This window comes from Lithobates pipiens, unplaced genomic scaffold (assembly GCF_037356315.1).
Source record: "Lithobates pipiens isolate NorthernLeopardFrog02 unplaced genomic scaffold, aLitPip1_a1.2 Scaffold_13, whole genome shotgun sequence".
NCBI classification, from domain to species: Eukaryota; Metazoa; Chordata; class Amphibia; order Anura; family Ranidae; genus Lithobates; species Lithobates pipiens.
This window is the reverse complement of record NW_027507718.1, coordinates 301166494-301188292: the sequence shown is the minus strand read 5'-3', so window position 1 is coordinate 301188292 and position 21799 is coordinate 301166494. Positions and strand designations below refer to the sequence as shown.

General features: G+C 42.8%; 1 protein-coding gene across 19 annotated transcripts in view; it reads right to left on the bottom strand.

The window, feature by feature from the left end:
• Positions 1-21799, bottom strand: part of BLTP1 (bridge-like lipid transfer protein family member 1) — a 454074-nt gene that overhangs the window by 388913 nt on the left and 43362 nt on the right. For all 19 annotated transcript variants that reach the window (XM_077476843.1, XM_077476844.1, XM_077476848.1 and 16 more), the window contains exons 2-4: positions 11138-11256; positions 5918-6034; positions 242-320 (exon numbers count right to left, since the gene is read on the bottom strand). In XM_077476843.1, coding sequence (XP_077332969.1) covers positions 242-320; positions 5918-6034; positions 11138-11231 — 290 coding nt within the window. In that variant the 5' untranslated portion in view covers positions 11232-11256. The remainder of the gene's footprint in view (positions 1-241; positions 321-5917; positions 6035-11137; positions 11257-21799) is intronic.

The window sequence follows — 21799 nt, the reverse complement described above, 5'->3', positions numbered from 1 at the left end:
CCTGGAACATTTGTGCACAGCAATCAATCAGCTTCTAGTTTTCATTCTTAAAGCTTAACTGAACAAGCTGAAGATAGAAGCTGATTGGATGTTATGCACAGCTGCTCTAGATTCTATTTGCTCCAATTATGATAAATTCACACCCCCCCCCCCCCCCCCCCCACTGAGTTATATGATTCAAAATGTTATTAAATGATCAGTTGCAATAATAACTCCAGTGGCTATAGAACACATTACATACCTAATAGACATGTCTTCTGTAATATAGTATATCTCACGTAGCATGATCTTTCCAGAGAGGACAGAAAAGGAAAATGATCCTGTAAAACACAAACAAAAATTCTAAATTAATTTCCTATGTAGATTTACAAGTCATAAATCAGAATGTTTAAACATTGTTTTCATTGTTCATAGCCCCACAAATGAATAGACAAGCCTAGCCTGGTTCACAGCCCCTTACATTGAGGGCACATTGCTCTACATGCAGGAACTTGGGGAAAATTATGTAAAAGCACTGGTCAGTCCCTCCCACTCCCTCCATCATGGACTTGCTTGATTCATGAAAAATCCAGCCACACAGCTACAATTACCATTAGGCTCCATGCACACTGGAGCTCATAAACGCACATTTTTTGGAGTTTGGGAGTCTTTTTTAAAAGCCCATAAAACTCCACTCTACGTTATACTATGTGTCTATGCACACATGGACGATGTTGGACGTTTATCAGCAGTGGAGTTTATGGACCGTTTTCTGAATGCCATAAAATTGCATTCAGGAGCAGTACTGGAAACGCCAGGCACCGGTAAAAGGTGTTAAACGAGGGTTAACGCTGTAAAAAGAGCGTTAAGCCTCGTTCAGCGTTTTTCTGCCTCTATTCAAAATCAATGGTTCTCTATGGGAGACAATTGATTTGAATAGAAGTTGCACCAGAAGTCGGATCATCATGATCCGACTTGCGAAGCGACTTGTGTGCTGAGAATGAAGGGGAACCCCCACCAAAATAAACAAAAATTGGCGTGGGGCCCCCCCTTTCGGACGATACCAGACCCCCTGGTCTGGTATGGATTTTAATGGGAACCCTCTTCGCCAAAAAAACAGCGTAGGGTCCTCCCAAAAATCCATTACAAACCCTTATCCGAGCACGCAGCCCAGCCCGTCAGGAAAAGGGGTGGGGGTGGGGACAAGAGAGCCATGAGCCCCCCCACCCCAAAGCAACTTGTCCCCATGTTGATGAGGACAAGGGCCTCTTCCCGACAACCCTGGCTGTAGATTGTCGGGGTCTACAGGCAAGGGGCTTATTGGAATCTGAGAACCCCTTTAATAAGGGGGCCCCCAGATCCCGGCCCCCCCACCCTATGTGAAGGAGTATGGGGTACATTGTACCAATACCCATTCACCTTGAAAAGTGTCAAAAATAAAACACACTACACAGGTTTTTAAAGTAATTTATTAGGCGGTTCCGGGGGTCTCTTCCTTCTTCTCCGCACTCTCCATTTCTTCTGCCGCTGTCCGGTATCTTCTGCCGGGCTCCTCCGCTATTTTCTGCTCTTTTGCCTATTCTTTTGCTAGCGGTGGCCTGGTCTTCTCCGCCGCCTTCTTCCCTCTTCTCTTCTTCCGATGTTGACACAATGCTCTCTCCTGCTGTAATGCAGGGTGCGCGGTGCTCAACGACTTATATTGGCATGGGGCGTGGTCACAGGGTGATGTCATCCTTGACCCCACCCCCTATGACGTTACCGCCCCATCATGCCATGGGTGATGATGTCATAAGGTTGCGGGTTCACCGGATGACATCACCCCATGCCAATATAAGTTGTTGCGCACCCGGCATTATAGCGGGTCAACATGGGGACAAGGTGCTTTGGGTTGGCCCACATTGAGGGCATGCAGCCTGGTACGGTTCGGGGGGGGCTCGCTCGTCCCCATCCCCTTTCCTGACTGGCCGGGCTGCATGCTCGGATAAAGGTCTGGTATGGATTTTTGGGGGGACCCCATAGCGCTTTTAGGCGAAGAGGGTTCCCCTTAAAATCCATACCAGACCGAAGGGTTTGGTATCATCTGGGGGGGGGGGACCTCACGCCAATTTTTAAAAAAAAATTGGTTGGGGTTCCCCTTCATCCTCAGCACACAAGTTGGATGGTGATGATCCAACTTCTAGTGCGACTTCTATTCAAGTCAGTGGGCTCCTATAGGGAACCATTGATTTTGAACAAAGGCAGAGAAACACTGCTCAGGAGCCTAGGGTGTTCAAGATCATAAAAGGTGCATGCAAACACCAGAGGGTGGCTGGTGTTATGGCTTTATGTTTTCTACACTAAGATCCTTTTTACCTTTACTTCACTCGTTAAAAATTACAGTATGACAGTAAGGTATTTCATACAGATACAGACAAGTAGGAAAACGGATTACTGCAGAACTCTTACAGGAAATCATTCTTCCCTAGACAAAAGGACAAGGGTTCAGTAAGCTAGCATTACAAAAATAAAGAAACATGGATGTCACTGTTAGCTTTAGGCTTTTATTATCTTGTCAGCAGGAAAGCAGCACATTCTGACATCAGCAGAACAGGCCTTTACCAAAAATACAGTGCTCAAGCAATATTTTCTGTGAAATGTATCATTTTATTTTAGATGAAAGCAGAGAATATCTTAGAACATACAAATTATTGCGAGTGTGTAAGCATGAGTTTGAGAGAAGTATAAAAATTCTGATAATTCACGTAAAGTCTGTGTGCATAATATTTGCATGGTGACCCAAATGGCAGAATTTTACCTAGAATTTCTCAAACTGTATTACTTTTTAAATATAACAGATTCTTTATGTGCAACGTGGGGATTCAGTAGTGTCATAAGCGTTTACGTTTGAAGCGAGCTACTTTTCCTAAATACACTTATCATTATCTACTAACAATTTAAAAGCACGTTTCCATTTATAATTTGCAATTAAATACATACACGAGCACAGCCATAATTGTTCATTATGTATACTGGCTCTGGTGCCTGCACTGCTCCTTCTCAGTCAACTCATCAAAAACTCCCTTGCTGCATTGAGTCACTGAGAGTTCCAGAGATGGAGCAGAGAGCACCGGGGGGGGGGGGGGGACCCAGAAGAGGAGGTAAAGAGCCACTCTGTGCAATACCACTGCAAAAAGCAGGTAAGACATTTGTATATATATTAGTGGTGATATAACTAATTTAATTGTAACATGCCATACTATAGAGATGTGTTTCATGGTTTTCTGATGATTCATTGGTCTGAGAAAATTGTCAAACAGCACCCCAGCCCCATAGGTAGAATCAACATTCATTCAAAGGAAAGATCATTGCAGTTTTATTTACATGGATCATGCTGAGCTGTGGGGTTTTTGTGGGTATTTAACTGTGGAATCATTATCATTGAAAGTGTTGTTTTGCCTACAGTGAAATTACAATTCTACAATACTGTGTTATATGTGGTTGATAAATATTGTTATAATAAAAAGGACATTTTTAAGAAAAATATATATTACTGTATGTACATTTTTTTTCCTTTTACCTATGTGACTTTAATAATTGGTTACCCTACAAAAACCTAATAGACAAAATAAAGGAAAAAATTGTATAGATAGCACTTGCAGTGCTGCTCTAAGCTGGGACAGAGATCTGCCCGTGGGTTGCAGTGAAGGGAGCTGGCGTCAGCACATTTATGGAAAAAACCCTTGTTCATAGAGATCAGTAGCACAAGCTGAAATGTATGCAGTTAAAGTGATTGTAAGGGCAATTAAATATATATTTTTTAATAACAAACATATCATACTTACCTCCACTGTGCAGCTCCTTTTGCACAGAGTGGCCCCGAACCTGCTCTTCTGGGGTTCCCCCGTTGGCTCTCATGGCTCCTCCCTACATCTGATAACTCACTCGGAGAATCGCTTCACTGTGGGGGGTTACCTTGCAGGTGCGTTCCGGAGTCCGGCATTTGCATCTATAGACACAGAATGTCGGACTCGGCCCTGCCCCCCAGCACCCGCGTCATTGGATTTGATAACACCAGCGGGAGCCGATGGCTGCACTGCTATCAATATATCCAATCAGGAGCCAGGAGCCCGTGGAGAAAGAGACAGCGTGTCCCTGCCGACTGAATGAAGGGGTCCAGGTAAGGACGCATAGGAAGCATTAAGGTGAAAAAACATGAACCTTTACAACCCCTTTAAAGAGGAAGTAAACCCTGATGAGTTTACTTCCTCTTTCATTCCCTGCAAAGGCAAAGCATAATGGACTACTATGCATCGCATAGTAGCCCATTATGTGTCACTTACCTGACACAGGAGCCAGCGAAGTCACGGCTGTCCCCTGTAGTCCGGCGCATCCATCTTCTCGGTGGGTCTCGCAGCTCCACCGCTGTCATTCGGCGAAGGCGCGATGACGTCACTCCCGCGCATGCGCACGGGAGCCGACGCGCGCGGCAACTCCATTGTTGGAAATGCCGCGCTCAGATAGTGGTGCCTGTCTTCGGGCAAATATCTCCTAAACCGTATAGGTTTAGGAGATATTTCTTGGACCTACAGGTAAGCCTTAATCTAGGCTTACCTGTAGGTCAAAGTGGTTTGTAAGGGTTTACAACCACTTTAAGGACTTTATCAAAGAGAAGAAAGGGCACTGCTCACCAACCAAGTGCATTAGTATGTCGATGGGGCATCAGCCAGTGTCACTCCAGCTACATCCCAGCCTCAACCATGTGGCTGGAGAGACACTGGCTGAGGCCACATTCATCTACATACTAGTGCTACCGATCTCTGTCAACAAGTGTTTTGTTTCCAGCAAAGCAGATAAGCATTTTCAGATAAATATTAAAAGAGAGTCAAGAATGCCAACTACATAATGCCCATATGCAATATTTTAAAGCTACTCTAAGAGCAACAGAAAAAATATTTTAAAAAAATGTATTTGTAAATATAATGTAAACCCACTACATGTGATAATTTTCTTGCTTCTACTGATGATTACCGTATATACTCGAGTATAAGCCGAGATTTTCAGCCTCTTTTTTGAGGCTGAAAGTGCCCCCCTCGGCTTATACTCGAGTCATCGCTGTCTGCCTGCTCGATCAGCGTGTCGAGCAGACAGACAGCGGCCATTCTATTCTAATTCAAAAGCCGCGCCTCCGGCTCCGCCTTCGCCTGTGATAGGCGGAACACTGAATTTCCCAGCAGCCTGTGTTCCGCCTATCACGGACATCCGCTCATCCTCGTACTACGGACGAGGATGAAAGGATGGCCGTGATAGGCGGAACACAGACTGCTGGGAAATTGTGTTCCGCCTATCACAGACAGGGAGGCGCGGCATTTGAACAGGAAAATGGGCGCCGACGAAGAGCGGTGATCCTGGGACGGGACCGGACGGAGGCTCGGCTCGGCTCGGCTCGGGACGGGACGGGACCGGACGGAGTCTCGGGACGGGACGGGACCGGACCGGACGGAGGCTCGGCTCGGCACGGGACCGGACGGAGGCTCGGGACCGGACGGAGGCTGGGGACACAGGTAGGCTGGACACACAAGGCCACACACACACACACACACACACACACACACACACACACACACACACACATGGATGGGGACACACACAGGGATGGATGGATGGATGGATGGACGGACACACACACAGGGATGGATGGATGGATGGACACACACACACACACAGGGATGGATGGATGGATGGACACACACACACACAGGGATGGATGGATGGATGGACACACACACAGGGATGGACAGGCATATCTCACCCTCGGCTTATACACGAGTCAATAGGTTTCCCAGTTTTTTGGGGGTAAATTGGGGGCCTCGGCTTATACTCGGGTCGGCCTATACTCGAGTATATACGGTAACAAAGTACAATACTGTATTTTTCTAAGTACTCAAAAAAGATTACTTACCAATGTGTATGTAGCCATGTTTGTACAATCGATTTAGTACCAGTGTTAAAATAAGTCCTATATTCCTGGAATTGTAATAAGTTAGATAAATAATCCATCCACAGGACAAGATGGTAGCTGTAACAAGAAAAAAAATGCTTGTAATAAATCACTGTGAAACCCAGAATGCTATTAGTACATCAGAAGACATTCTAATAATCAGCCACAATTTTATCTTTATAGATGTGCTCAACTTAAAGCCCATCTCTAGCCAAAGTTTTTTTGCAAACTCCAAAAGGCTTCCATCTAGTCATTCTGCCATAAAGCCCAGAGAGGTGGAGGGCTGCGACGATGGTTGTCCTGGAACTTTGTCCCATCTCCACACAGGATTTCTGGAGCTCTGTCAGAGTGACCATCACGTTCTTGGTCACCTCTCTTAATGCCGTTCTCCACCCGATTGCTCAGTTTAGCCAGGCGATCAGCTCTTGAAGGAGTCCTGGTCCTGCCAAACGTCCTTAATTTCAAAATTATGGAGGACACTGTACTCTTAGGAACCTTGAGGGCTGTGGAAATTTTTGTGTATCCTTGCCCAGATCTGTGCCTTGCAATAATCCTGTCTCTCAGCTCTGCAGGCAGTTCCTTTGACCTCATGGCTTTTGCTCTGATACAGTATGCATTGTCAGCTCTGAGGCCTTTTTATAGAGCGGTGTGTGCTTTCCCAAAACATGTCCAATCAATTTCATTTACTACAGGTGGACTCCAATCAAAGTGTAGAAACATCTCAGAAATGATCAAGAGAAACAAATGCACCTAAGCTAAATTTCAAGTGTTGTTGCAAAGGGTCTGAAAACTTATGCGCATGTGATATTTCAGTTTTTCCTTTTTCATAAATTTGCAAAAATTTCTATAATTCTGTTTTCACTTCGTCATTATGGGGTACTGAGTGTAGATTAATGAGAAACAAAAATGAAATTAAACAACTGTAGTATCAGACTGTGGTATAATAAAATAGAAAAAATGTGAAGGGGGTCTGAATACTTTATGAATAAATGTAAACAACTGTAGTATAATAAAATTAAAAAATGTGAAGGGGGTCTGAATACTTTATGAATACACTGTATTATTCACGTAGAAATGGACACATGGAAATGTTCCCTTTAAGATCCTTTGCATGCTTCCACAACCAGCTATAAAAAGTTTTATGGAAAAATAACAATGACTTAAAGGGTACATACAGCCCTAAGGTGAACAGTGACCACTAAATATCTCTCTATTTAAGATATCTTGACTTTGAATGACAGTCTCTGGCATCTGACTTGAAACCCAACAAACGATCCACACAATATCTCAGCATAAAATATTGGAACATTTACCATAACAAACATACTTAATGAAAAAAAAAGACATGAACGAAGCAAGACAATCAAAAACAATTACAGGGACAAAATGCATTGTGAAAAAAAAAACAAAGAACCCCTACATTGGAAAAATCAATAGGTTTCAAATGAAAAATTATGAGACATTACCAAAAAATCAATCCATGTGTTTTTTTACACATCATATCCATGAAACCTATTATAAAATGTTTAAAATATATTTTTTTTATTTACACCCATTAATTTACAAAAAATATAAGCTTGTTCTCTTATCGGTATTTAACCTCTCTTTATTTCTATACAAATAAAAATCTCGCGAGCTACCATAAAGGTGACCAAACCTATATCACAACTATATCCATGCGTTGTAGTGATAAAATTAACCTCTTAAGGACTGAGCCTTTTTTTAAGAGGTGTTTTGTTAACAAGTTAAAAAAAAAATATTTTTTTGCTAGAAAATGACTTAGAACCCCCAAACATTAAACATTTTTTTCTAACACCCTAGAGAATAAAATGGCGGTCGTTGCAACACTTTGTCACACCATATCTGCGCAGCGATCTTACAAGCGCACTTTTTTTTGGAAAAAACACACTTTTTTGAATTAAAAAAATAAGACAACAGTAAAGTTACCCCATTTTTTTTTATATTGTGAAAGATAATGTTACGCAGAGTAAATTGTTGCTCAGCATGTCCCGCTTCAAAATTGCGCCCGCTTGTGGAATGGCGACAAATTTTACCCATAAAAATCTCCATAAGCGTTGTTTAAAAAATTCTACAGGTTGCATGTTTTGAGTTACAGAGGAGGTCTAGGGCTAAAATTATTGCTCTCACTCCAACGATCATGGCGATACCTCACATGTATAGTTTGAAAACCGGTTTCATATGCGGGCGCTACTCACATATGCGTTTTCTTCTGCACGCAAGCTCGTTGGGATGGGGCGGGTTTAAAATGTATTTTTCCTTATTTATCATATTTTACCTTTTATTTTTACACATTTAAAAAAAAAATTGTCACTTTTATTCCTATTACAAGGAATGTATACAAAAAGCAAGACCTCTTAAATATAAGATCTGGGATCAAAAAGACCTCAGATCTCATATTTAGACTAAAACGCAATAAAAAATAAAATAAAAAAATTGTCATTTAAAAAAATAAATAAAAAAAATGGCTATGGGCGGAAGTGACGTTTTGATGTCGCTTCCACCCTGCAATGTCATCTTCCCCTCACTCACCTCCATGCACAGCCCTGAGAAGGACCGGATTGCCTCCGCCGCTACCGATGGCTCTGGTAAGCGGCGGGGGGCACCGGAGCGTGGTGGGGGGGGATAAAACTTTTATCTTGTAGCCTTCAATAATTGCAACCGGTAGGGAAGAGAGTATACATATTTAACAGATTGTATCCGACATCCATAGAGCATGAGAAATGACAGAAGGTAATATAGATATTGTGATTTCCCAACTAAAACATCAACCAGCACTTTCGATCCAATGTGTTATAACAATATTAGACACCTCTTCACCCAACAGATTATGCGGATTCTAGTGCTTTTGCTTTGAACATGACATAACCTTTTTCCGCTACTTCCTTCCCTCACTCTCCCTCAGCCCCCCGATGGAAGTGGTGGGTCTCTATTGCAGGAGTCTGTCCATCACCAATTGTGGTGGGGCAAGGCTTGGATTATCCAGCCATGGCTGCCAAATGAGATCGAATTTTCTCACAGCTTTCCTGCGGCTGTAGGCTAGTCGCTCCCTGAGAAGAAGTGAATTAACATAGGTAATCCATTGTTTCCCTGTGGGAACTGTAGATGCCATCCAAAATCTAACTATACGTTTCCTAGCCAGGTACAGCAGCCTGGTTATAATGTAATACATTCCCTTTGGGTACATCTCCACTTCAATTGCCCCTAGCAGGTATGCCAGGGGGTTCAGGGGTAGAGTTATCCGAGTCAATCTAGAAATACATTGGTACACCTCCACCCAATATCGTGGTGTCTGGGCCATCTCCAAAGTAAGTGTATGAAGTCCCCCTGATGTACTTTACATTTTGGACATGGGGGTAGTCTCTTCTGCCCCAACCATGGAGTTGTATAGGTGTTCTATATGCTCTATGTAAACTAAACAATTGCAAAAGTTTATGAGAGGCTGAGACAGATATTGCAGGTATCGATTCCATATCTCTTTATTTATAGTTTGTTTTTAAAATCATGGTGAAAAAATGTTGAAAAGTCATTTTTTATTTGATAAAGAATATTTTACCACAATATTTCATATTCCTGATATATGCCTTAGCACTCAGTCTGCTGGTCTCTGGCAACACACACACACACACACACACACAGGCCAAAATAATTATTTGACCCCTGCAGATTTTGTCATTTTGCCAACGTACAAAGAAATGAACGGTCTATAATTTATCATAGCTGTATTTTAAAATAACAGAGACTACATATCAACCACAAATCCAGAAAAAAAAAACACAAGATACAACTGTTATAAATGGAGTTGCAGTTCAGTGAGTAAAACACGTATTTGATTCCATGCCAACCAATAACTCTGGCTTCCACAGACTGGCTACAGTATGTACTCATGTATTACACAGATTAGTCCTGTCAATTTAAGAAGGTGCTCCTAAGGACATGTTATGTGTATAAAAGACACCTGTCCACAGAATCTCTTTCTTCCATTTTTTACCATCACGGGCAAGACCAAAGAGCTGTCAAAGGATGTCAAGGAAAAGATTGTAGACTTGCACAAGACTGGAATAGGCTACAAACCATCAGCAAGAAGCTTGGTGAGAAGGAGACAACTGTTGGAGTGATTAATCGCAAATGGAAGAAATACAAAATAACCCTCAATCGCCCTCAGTCTGGAGCTCCATGCAAGATTTCACTTAATGGTGTAAGGATGATCATGAGAAAAGTGAGGGATCAGCCTAGAACTACATGGGAGGAGCTTGTGAATGATCTCAAGGCAGTCAACAAAAAAAACATTGGTAACACAATACGCCACCATAGATTGAAAACCTTTAGCACCTGGTCCCCCTCCTCAAGAAGGCACATGTACAGGCCCATCTGAATTTTGCTAATGAACATCTAAATGATTCAGAGAAGGATTGGGAGAAAGTGCTGTGGTCAGAGGAGACCAAAATTTATCTCTTTGCCGTTTGCATTAATTCGATTTGACATGTTTGAAGGAAGAAAAATGCTGACTATGACCCTAAGAACACAATCCCTACAGTCAAGCACGGAGGTGGAAACTTTATGCTTTGGGGCCGTTTCTCTGCTGAAAGAAACAGGCTGACTTTGCCATATTGAGGAGCCAAAGGACAGGGCAATGAATTGTAAAATCTTGGATGAGAACCCTCCCTCAGCCAGAACAGCATTACAATGACCCAAAACACACCGCCAAGGTAACAAAGAATGGCTCAAGAAGAAGCACATTAAGGTCATGGAGTGGCTTAACCGGTCTCCGGAGCTTAATCCTATAGGAAATTATTGGAGGGAGCTGAAACTTCAAGTTGCCAAGTGACAGCGAAGAAACTGTAAAGAAGAGTGGACCAAAATCCCTCCTGAGATGTGTACAAACCTGGTAACGAACTACAAGAAACGTCTTACCTCTGTGCTTGCCAACAGGGGTTTCTTCATCAAGTACAAAGTCATGTTTTGCTTGGGACTCAAATACTTATTTTACTCATTGAACTGCAACTCAAATTTGTAACATTTGTATCATGTGATTTTTTCTGGATTTTTTGGTAGATATTTTATATTATAGACCCTTCATTTCTTTGTAAGTGGGCAAACTTACAAAAATTTGCAGGGGACCAAATCATTATTTTCCCCACTGTACATACACAATAAACTTACCCACGAGCAGCCAAACAACATTGGAGTTGTGTTCAGAGAGAAATCCTTCAAGTTGAGTAATAGTTGGGACAAAGCTATCATTTGTAAGTTCCATTGCGAGCAGTCTTCTAATTTACCGCCTGAAAAAAAAAAAAAAAGGCTCAGTAATCCGAAACAACAATTTTAAAAATGTGATGTGTATGTATATATATATATATATATATATATATATATATATATATATATATATAGATAGAGATAGAGATAGAGAGAGAGAGAGAAGAGAGAGAGAGGGAGAGGGGGAGAGGGAGAGGGGGAGAGGGGGAGGGGGAGAGGGAGAGGGAGAGATGGATGAACTATGTTTTCAACATTCGAGAATTCAATCAAACAGATTAAAACATAAAAGAACTGTTTTATTACTATCACACATTGGGGGTTATTTACTAAAGGAAAATCCACTTTGCACTGCAAGTGCAGTCGCTGTAGATCTGAGGGGGACATGCAAGGAAAATAAAAAAACAGCATTTTAGCTTGCACATGATCGGATGATAAAATCAGCAGAGCTTCCCCTCATTTTAGATCTACCCCTTAGATTTAAAGCGACTGCACTTCCAAGTGCACTTGCAGTGCAAAGTGGATTTGCCTTTCGTAAATAACCCCCATTGTGTAATTGTGAAAACAATAATGCAAACTAGTTACCAACTTGACAGGTTCATTACAAAAATGTATGGAAAAAAAGCTTTGAGTAAGCAAGTGATCTCTAAATATATTTAACCACATGCTGACCAGCACACAAGGATATACGTTGGGACAATGGCACAGCTGGGCAAATGGGCATACAGGTACGTTACCCCTTAAATGGCGGCATTGTGGGAGTAGCCTTCCATGTACTCCATGACTGCGCCCGCAGGTTCTATCTCCGCTGGGGGGCCCACGATCGTGTCACGGAGCAGCAGAACGTGGAGATGCCTATGTAAACAAGGCATTTCCCTGTTCTGCCTAGCAACATGACAGAGATCTGCTCCACGTCATCGGGAGCAGTGATCTCTGTCATGTTCTAGTGAGGCAATCCCCCCACAGTTAGAATCACTCCGTAGGACACACATAACCCCTTGATCGCCCCCTAGTGTTTAACGCCTTCCCTGCCAGTGTCATTTACACAGTAATCAGTGCTTTTTATAGCACTGATCGCTGTATAAATAACACTAAAACTTGCGCAAACCAATCAATATATGCTTATTGACATTTTTTTAACCAAAAATATGTAGAAGAATACATATTGGCCTAAACTGAGAAAGAAATTGTTTTTTATATAATTTTTGGGGCTATTTATCATAGCAAAAAGTAAACAATATTGCTTTTTACAAAATTGTCACTCTTTTTTTGTTTATAGCGCAAAAAATAAAAACCGCAGAGGTGATCAAATATCACCAAAAGAAAGCTCTATTTGTGGGAAAAAAAGGACATCAATTTAGTTTGGGTGCAACATCGCAGGACCGCGCAATTGTCAGTTAAAACTACGCTGTGCCGTCGCAAAAAGTGCTCTGGTCAGGAAGGGGGTAATTCCTTCCAGGTTGAAGTGGTTAACACAGAAAATCACTGTTATAACAGACAATATGCACAGGAAAGTTGGGAAATAAAGCAATTCTTAAGTCAGCACCATTTGTTCCGAGAACAGTCCTTGTATAGCTCAGTACTGTTAGTTTGGCCTCTGCAGTGCAGCACTGTTTTCACAGTCCAGAGGCATTTACTGATTAATAACATGATTTAGTGCTACCTTTACCCAGGTTATTTTTTTCATTCAAAATAAATCTGTACTTTTCCCATTCAGAGCAAAGTAACAACTTTACCAATAGGCCCCTATTCCATTAATCTTATTCATTTTTTTCTCTGTGCCCTCTAAAGCTTCATGCACACTGGAGCTCATAAACTGCAGTTTATTGGAGTTTGGGCGTTATTTTTAAAAGCCCATAAACTCCACTCTGTTAGCCTACAGTGGTGTGAAAAAGTGTTTGCCCCCTTCCTCATTTCCTGTTCCTTTGCATGTTTGTCACACTTAAGTGTTTCGGAACATCAAACCAATTTAAACAATAGTCAAGGACAACACAAGTAAACACAAAATGCAATTTGTAAATGAAGGTGTTTATTATTAAAGGTGAAAAAAATCCAAACCATCATGGCACTGTGTGAAAAAGTGATTGCCCCCTAAACCTAATAACTGGTTGGGCCACCCTTAGCAGCAACAACTGCAACCAAGCATTTGCGATAACGTGCAATGAGGCTTTTACAGCGTCCTGGAGGAATTTTGGCCCACTCATCTTTGCAGAATTGTCCTAATTCAGTTACATTAGAGGGTTTTCGAGCGTGAACGGCCTTTTTAAGGTCATACCACAACATCTCAATAGGATTCAGGTCAGGACTTTGGCTAGGCCACTCCAAAGTCTTCATTTTGTTTTTCTTCAGCCATTCGGTGGTGGACTTGCTGGTGTGTTTAGGATCATTGTCCTGCTGCAGAACCCAAGTTCGTTTCAGCTTGAGTACACGAACAGATGGTCGGACATTCTCCTTCAGGATCTCTTGGTAGACAGCAGAATTCATAGTTCCTTTTATCACGGCAAGTCTTCCAGGTCCTGAAGCAGCAAAACAGCCCCAGACCATCACACTACCACCACCATATTTTACTGTTGGTATAATGTTCTTTTTATGAAATGCAGTGTTCCTTCTATGCCAGATATACTTGGACACACACCTTCCAAAGAGTTCCACTTTTGTCTCATCGGTCCACAGAATGTTGTCCCAAAAGTCTTGGGGATCATCAAGATGTGTTGTGGAGAAATTCAGACGAGCTTTGATGTTCTTTTTGCTCAGCAGTGGTTTTCTCCTTGGAACTCTGCCATGCAGGCCATTTTTTCCCAGTCTTTTCCTGATGGTGGAGGCATGAACGCTGACCTTAACTGAGGCAAGTGAGGCCTGCAGTTCCTTGGACGTTGTTGTGGGGTCTTTTGTGACCTCTTGGATGAGTCGTCGCTGCGCTCTTGGGGTAATTTTGGGCGGCCGGCCACTCTTGGGAAGGTTCACCACTGTTCCATGTCTTCGCCATTTGTGGATAATGGCTCTCACTGTGGTTCGCTGGATTCCCAAAGCTTTGGAAATGGCTTTATAGCCCTTTCCAGACTGATAGATCTCAATTACTTTCTTTCTCAATTGTTCCTGAATTTCTTTGGGTCTCGGCATGATGTGTAGCTTTTAAGGATCTTCTGGTGGACCTTACTGTGTCAAGCAGCTCCTATTTAAGTGATGCCTTGATTGTGAACAGGTGTGGCAATAATCAGGCCTGGGTGTGGCTAGAGAAATTGAACTCAGGTGTGAACAACCACAGTTATAGTATGTTTTAACAAGGGGGGCAATCACTTTTTCACACAGGGCCATGATGGTTTGGATTTTTTTTCACCTTTAATAATAAACACCTTCATTTACAAATTGCATTTTGTGTTTACTTGTGTTGTCCTTGACTATTGTTTAAATTGGTTTGATGTTCCGAAACACTTAAGTGTGACAAACATGCAAAGGAACAGGAAATGAGGAAGGGGGCAAACACTTTTTCACACCACTGTATGTGTCCATGCACACATGGACGTTTTTTAGCTTTAATGAGCAGTGGAGTTTATGGGGCTTTTTTCTGAAAGACAGAAATTTACGCTCAAAGTGCAGTTTTTCACCGCCAAAAAACAACAAACGCAGATGAGCGCTCATAAACATGCATTAATTAGCGTTCGGCGTTCTATTTTTTCAATGCATTGTGGGAGTTTGGAATGCACTGTGGGATTTTTGAAGTGTCCTCTGTGTATTTTTATTAAAAGCGCTCATAAACGCTAGTACAAAACGCTGTTATAAGCACGTTTTTCAATCAGCGTTTTCTGCCAGCAATCTGGCATCCAGAAAAAGCTGTTTTGAGCTTCAGTGTGCATGGAGCCTAAGGCTCGGTTCACACAGGGGCGACACGACTTCAGGACAACTTTGTGAGGCAACTTGGAGACGACTTGAACACGACTTTTAGACACGACCTGGGGCGACCTAGAAGTCGCCCCAGGCCAGGCGACTTTTGCCGTGGCCAATCAGAGAATGATCTCTGAAGGGGGAACTCCACGCCAAATTTATTAAAAAAATTTGGCGTGGGTTCCCCCTCCGAGAGCATACCAGGCCCTTGGGTCTGGTATGGATTCCAAGGGGAACCCCCTACGCCGAAAAAACGGCGTGGGGGTCCCCACCCAGATCCATACCAAACCCTTATCCGAGCACGCTACCCGGCCGGCCAGGAAAGGGGGTGGGGACAAGCGGGCGCCCCCCCCTCCTGAGCCGTACCAGGCCGCGTGCCCTCAACATGGGGGGGTGCCTTGGGGGAGGGGGGCGTGCGACCCCCCCACCCCAAAGCACCTTGTCCCCATGTTGATGAGGACAAGGGCCTCTTCCCGACAACCCTGGCCGTTGGTTGTCGGGGTTTGTGGGCGGGGGGCTTATCGGAATCCGGGAGCCCCCTTTAATAAGGGGGCCCCCGGATACCGGCCCCCCACCCTATGTGAATTAGTATGGGGTACAATGTACCCCTACCCATTCACCTGTAAAATAAAGTACAAAAAAAAGACAACACACAAGATAAAATAGTTTATTGCACAGCTCCGGGGGTCTTCTGTCTTCGGGGGTCTTCTCGCCGGACTCCTCTACTATCTTCTTCTAGCACTTTTTTAGCTGGCTCCTAGATTCCAAGCAAATTTGTCAAATTTGTCAACCCCTGGTTTAGAAGCTTTGGCAACAAAAACGCCAAAAGCTCCCAAACTCAAGTTTAGGAGCTGTAGTGTACATGAAGCCTTAGTTGTTAAAAGAGAACTAAAGCCACCAAACACCATGGCAACTGTAGATCAAACAGAAACTAAAGCTGGCCATACATGGATCGAAGCTCGGCCAATTCAGCAGAGATTGAACGGATTTTGACATATGGTGCCACTGTGGTTGAACAGAAGAGGATCAACCAATTGATTTCTGTTCAACCACTCTGTCGGTATCTTTTCACTTGATCGGTGCTGCAGGCAATAGACTGCAGATTTGATATGTGTTATGCCCTGTACACACGACCGTTTTTAAACTCTGACGGTCTTTCCGACGGAGTACCGCTGAAACAGGCTTGCCTACACACGATCACACCAAAGTCCGTTCGTTTAGAACGCAATAACGTACGGCGGGACTAGAAAAACAAAGTTCAATAGCCAGTAGCCAATAGCGTTTTTGGTCTGTCGGAATAGCATACACATGAATGGTTTTCCAGATAGGAATTGATTCTCTCGGAAAGATTTAATACATGTTCTATTTCTAGGTCTGTCAGAATTTTTGGAAAAAAAAAGTCAGATGAGGCATACACACGATCTGAATTTTCGATGAAATGATTCCGTCTGACCTTTTATGCCGGAAAGTCCGGTCTTGTGTATCCACTTTGAATGTGTGGTAGAATCGGGTCAGTTTTTTCTTTCAACCCACTTTCAATCCCTATGGGAGCCCATTGATTTGAATAGAAGTCGGATCATGACGATACGACTTGCGGAACACGCCTTGTGTGCTGAGGATCTTGAAGGATAACCCCTCGTCAAAATGAAAAAAAAAACCTGGCGTGGGGTTCCCCCCCAAGATCCATCATCCCATCATGCACCAGGCGGTGAAATCACAAGAGGGTGGGGCCTCCGGATGATGTCACCGGGTGGCCCCGCCCCATGTTTTTCTAAGTAATGGCACACGGCGGACCTAGCATTACAACCAGGAGAGAGCTTTGAGAGAACTTCAGAGAAAGAACAGAGGGAAAAGACAGTGCAGAGAGGAAACCTGGCAGAAGGAGAAGACAGCACGAGAAGAACCAAAGAGGGGGAGACATCAGCAGAGAGAGAAGAAGAGGGAGAAGAAATCAGAAGAGACGTCGGAGCTGCCTTAATAAATTACTTTAAAAAACGTGTACTGTTTTCATTCTTTACACTTTTTTTGGGGTGAATGGGTAGGGGTACAATGTTAAAGCGGGCTTCCAGGTTCCGATAAGCCCCCCCCCCCGCCCACAGACCCCAATAACCACCGGCCAGGGTTGTCGGGAAGAGGCCCTTGTCCCCATCAACTTGGGGACAAGGTGCTTTGTTGAGGGCATGTGGCCTGGTATGGTCCAGGAGGGGGGAGGGGCACTTGCTCGTCCCCCCTCTTACTTGACCTGCTGGGCTGCATGCTCGGATAAAGGTCTGGTATGGATCTTGGGGGGGGGACCCCACGCACATTAATGCCAATGCAAAAAGCTACCAAAGGCACATTTTTACAGTTGTTTTTTCCTGGCGTTGGTAGTGGCAGCTCATTTTTTTATAATGCCCTGTGTGCATGAGGCCTTATACTAACCCTGTTTAAGTGCTTGGCTCTTCCCCACAAGACATCTATGTCTAGTATCCGGGAGATGTTCTGAAGATAAAGTCACTCACAGACAACTCACTGGCTAATTAATAGCCTGTGGGATATCAGTGAACAGTAAAACGTTTAGAATCAGGGAGAGGCAAACCTCTTTCATTGTGTAAGCCAGGGTCACTAAGGCCGGCCATACACGGAGCAAATTTATTTTCTGCAACCACAGGTTGCAGGAAAGTAATTTGCTTGATTCCCCCATCAACACAGACACTGTTGATGCAGGAATCCCTCCTGCCGGACCATTGTCTTCTCCCAGCAGGAGAACAGGGGAAGCCGTCCCCACCGGGAGAAGACAGTGATTACTGCTAGTGGCTATAGCAACCTTTAGCGATAATCATCTAGTCACCCCCAGCGAGTAGGTGAGGCGATGCCCTACACATGGAGGGCACACATTTCTTCTCATTCCTTAGATCTGATACCATCTGCCATACATAGACCGATATGATCGGATCATTGCTCTGGACAGGTGATCAGCTCATAAATAATCAAAACGTGATGGAGCCTCTCCCAAAAATTGCATGGTTTTCTATGGAAGTCTTATCTAAAACTTCCATTTTCATGCCCTCCATTCATCACATTTAGGAGGGGGTGGGGAGGGCATCTTCTGTAAGCTCACCTTACAGATTTTTCTGTAAAAAGTGAACTTACCGTTTACATTTTTTGATGAAGACCATGGGCCTTAATCGGGATGCACTGTGATGCATTGCAGGATCTAACTGAAATCGAATCGAATCGTGAGACCAGTAAAGATGTGCACCTCTAATGAAAAGGTAGTCTGTCTAGGAATGCCCACTCCTCCAGGCTGACGTCCCCCCTTAAGGCATGTTGAGATTTGCATAACTTATTCCAACAGCCAGCCCACTGCTTGGATCAGGGCTAAGGACCCTTGAGAGGAGTACTGAAGCACAGTGCTCTGATATTTTTAATAAAGCTATGCACAGCAACCCGTTTGCCCCTCTTACCAGCCATGATCTGTCTCCATTGCATACAGAAGCACTGAGGCACAGTGTTTACATAATTTGGTCTAAAATAAGGTAAGCAATAACACACCTCCCATCTTTTTGAGATGGGAATAAGGGACACCTATTAGCAAAAGTATGCGGGCATAGGACACACCCCTTGCCACGCCCCATTAAAGGAGAATTGTAAAAAAAAAAAAAAACAAGATTGGTTAAACTCACAAATGCCTTTTTTAACACTATTATTCCTTTATCTTGGCTTTTGGAATTGACAAATGCAGCAATTTTGGTTTAGCGCTGGAAAACACTTTGATAGATAAAAAGTGCATTTTATATACAGCTATATAGATCAGACCAAAATGAGGGACAAATGAGGAGGAATGAGGGACAGAGGGACTTTGGGGTTATTTACGAAAGACAAATCCACAAGTGCACTTGGAAGTGCAGTCGCTGTAAATCTGAGGAGTAGATATGAAATGAGGGGAAGCTCTGCTGATTTTAACATCCAATCGTGTGCAAACTAAAATGCGTTTTTTGTTTTTCCTTGCATGTCCCCCTCGGATTTACAGCAACTGCACTTCCAAGTGCACTTGTTGTACAAAGTGGATTTGTCTTTAGTAAATAACCCCCATGGCTCCAAATCAGGGACAGTTGGGAGCTATGCAATAACAGAAAGGTTTTATAACATTAAAAAATAATTAGCAAGTTGATGAGTTAGGAAGGAGGAACAGGGGAAGGCCAAATACAAGTGGATCAAACTTTAAAAGCTTTAAATCACTTGGCAGAAGTTTATTCTGATTTTGACATAAAAGAGCCTATTTCTGTTGATCAGTGTCTAAAAATAAATAAATGAGTCCACTGTGATTCAATGACGATAACTTGCAGAATACAGAAACTGCAGATATACTGTGTACTGCTAGGAAAATGCAATTGTCTAAAATTAAACCGCTGAATTCAGTATTCTCACGAGATACAAGATTCTACTACAGAAAAGAGGTCGTACTCCTTTAACCAAAGCAAAGAATGGATTGGAAATAACAAGCACATACTTTTTATAGCAACAGGAAACACAGACAGTAAAAACAAGTTCACACAAATTTCAGAACATCTGCTCACTTGATAAGAAGTAAAATGGCTCATTACCAAAGAAACAAGGCATGGTTCTGCAAGACGAGTTCCTGCATTATTACAGCACAAGCCCTACTTCTAAAACATGTTGTTGGGTTTGCTGTGCTGAGCTGTGCAATGAGATAATGCTATGTAAACTATACACAAAACACATTCCCATGGATTTACGGCATGTTCAACTGTACCGATGCGCAGATTTACATACGCTGAAGTTGAATACATAGTGCAAATGTCTCTTTTACCAGTTCTATTGAACCTGTTTTATACCAGCACCCATTTGCCTGGGTGTCGGACATTTATTTTTAATAAATTCCTATCCTTTTTAGATTTACACTATGTGGATGCACTTTCTTCTTTTTTTTCATATTTTGAAACCACTACTTTTATTTGGAGGATTGCGGTTGATGATCTGTGTTCCCAACACCATCGATCGATTGATGATGGAGATGATTGAGCATTTTGTCTTTTAAACCCGATCGGTGTACCCTTGTGGTGAGTTGTGTTTTGTGTTGCTCACTTACCAACAAAAAGAGAAGTTTTGAATAGCCTGCCCTTTGGACCTCATCCACACTTACCGTATACTTACCATACATGGCCGATTGACTCACCGCCATCAGCCCGTGACTACCCCATCCCCCCCTTATTCTCAGAAGGTGGAGGCACTATCCTGGGTGTCACTTCAATCACTGATCGCATGGGAATTTAACAAAGAATTCTAGAAAATACATCACCGCCTTATATCAGTTTGCATGAATATCACTGTATCATAATGTTATGGACTCTAATATGTGGTTCTATCTATATATGGTGCCCTTTTTTCATTGATCCAATCACTTGCAACAGTATACCTTGGATTATATGTACTTTCTGATACTGTATTTTTATGTGACATCTAAGAATACATCCATGCGGTTTCCATTTCATATAGAAGCCCCTTTTTTTCTATTTAGAAGTTCATATAACGTATACACTCTTTATGTTTTAATATCTGAATATCCATTTTACCTTTTCCTTATGTATTCGTTTATGCGATTTTGTGCGATTATCTAATCGCCTATGTTTGCACTGTAATTATATGTACCTCTCTCTTGGTGTTGACAGCCACTGTCAACGCATTCACAGAGTTTGGCTTAGTATGCAAATTCAAATCAAACTACGAGAAAACTGAGGCCCTCAACATACCCTTGCCCAAAACTACTTTATACCAACTTCAGGCTACATTTGTGTTTCAATGGCAGCAGAATGCTATTAAATGCCTTGCAATTCAGATTTCTACCTCCTTGGCTACCCTGACAAATCTCAATTATATGCCCCCCATGTGGATGATTCATACATATCTTAAAACATATGATAAACATATGACATATGAACATCTCCTGGTGTGGCCGTATGAATGATGTCAAGATGGAAATTTTGCCTAAATGATGTCTATACATCTTCAAGGCGATCTTTGTCTCCCCCCCCCCCTTGCGCGCGCGTGCGTGCGTGAGGCTTCTTCCAGGCGATCAATAGAACTATTTGTGATTTTATCAGGCAGCAGAAGAGACCTGGGATTGACTCTTCCACTTTAGCGTTACCTAAGAGTAGAGGTGTTGCTCTTCCTAACCACTTTTTCTATTTTTATGCAGCGTCGTTAATCAGGATAGTTGATTGGTACCATGGTAAATCCACTAAGCTGTGGACGTCATTAGAAAATTACCTGATTTCTCCCAACCTCAAGTCAGTATTGTGGACACCCGACACACAGGCGACCTACTAACCTACTGCCACTTATGACTGCTGCTACGCTACGAATCTGGAACAGTCACCTTAGCAAAGGCTTGCTGTCCTCGAGACCTAGCGTCTTGACCCGACTCTTTGGACTACATTCTCTCTCTGACTTGTATTAACTCTAAATTTCTTTCATGGCAAAAAGCTGATGCTCTTCTGCTGAGCCATATGCTCCGAGCTGGTAAACTAATTCCCTTATCCTGCATGCTCCCTGCATGTCATTATCCAACTGGTGCTTGGCTTGAGCACACCCAATTGACACACTTTCTAGACAAAGTACAAAACATTGCCGACTTGAATAGGTCGCAAACAGCCTTTGAGTCGTTGTTGTTCCAATCTAACAGAC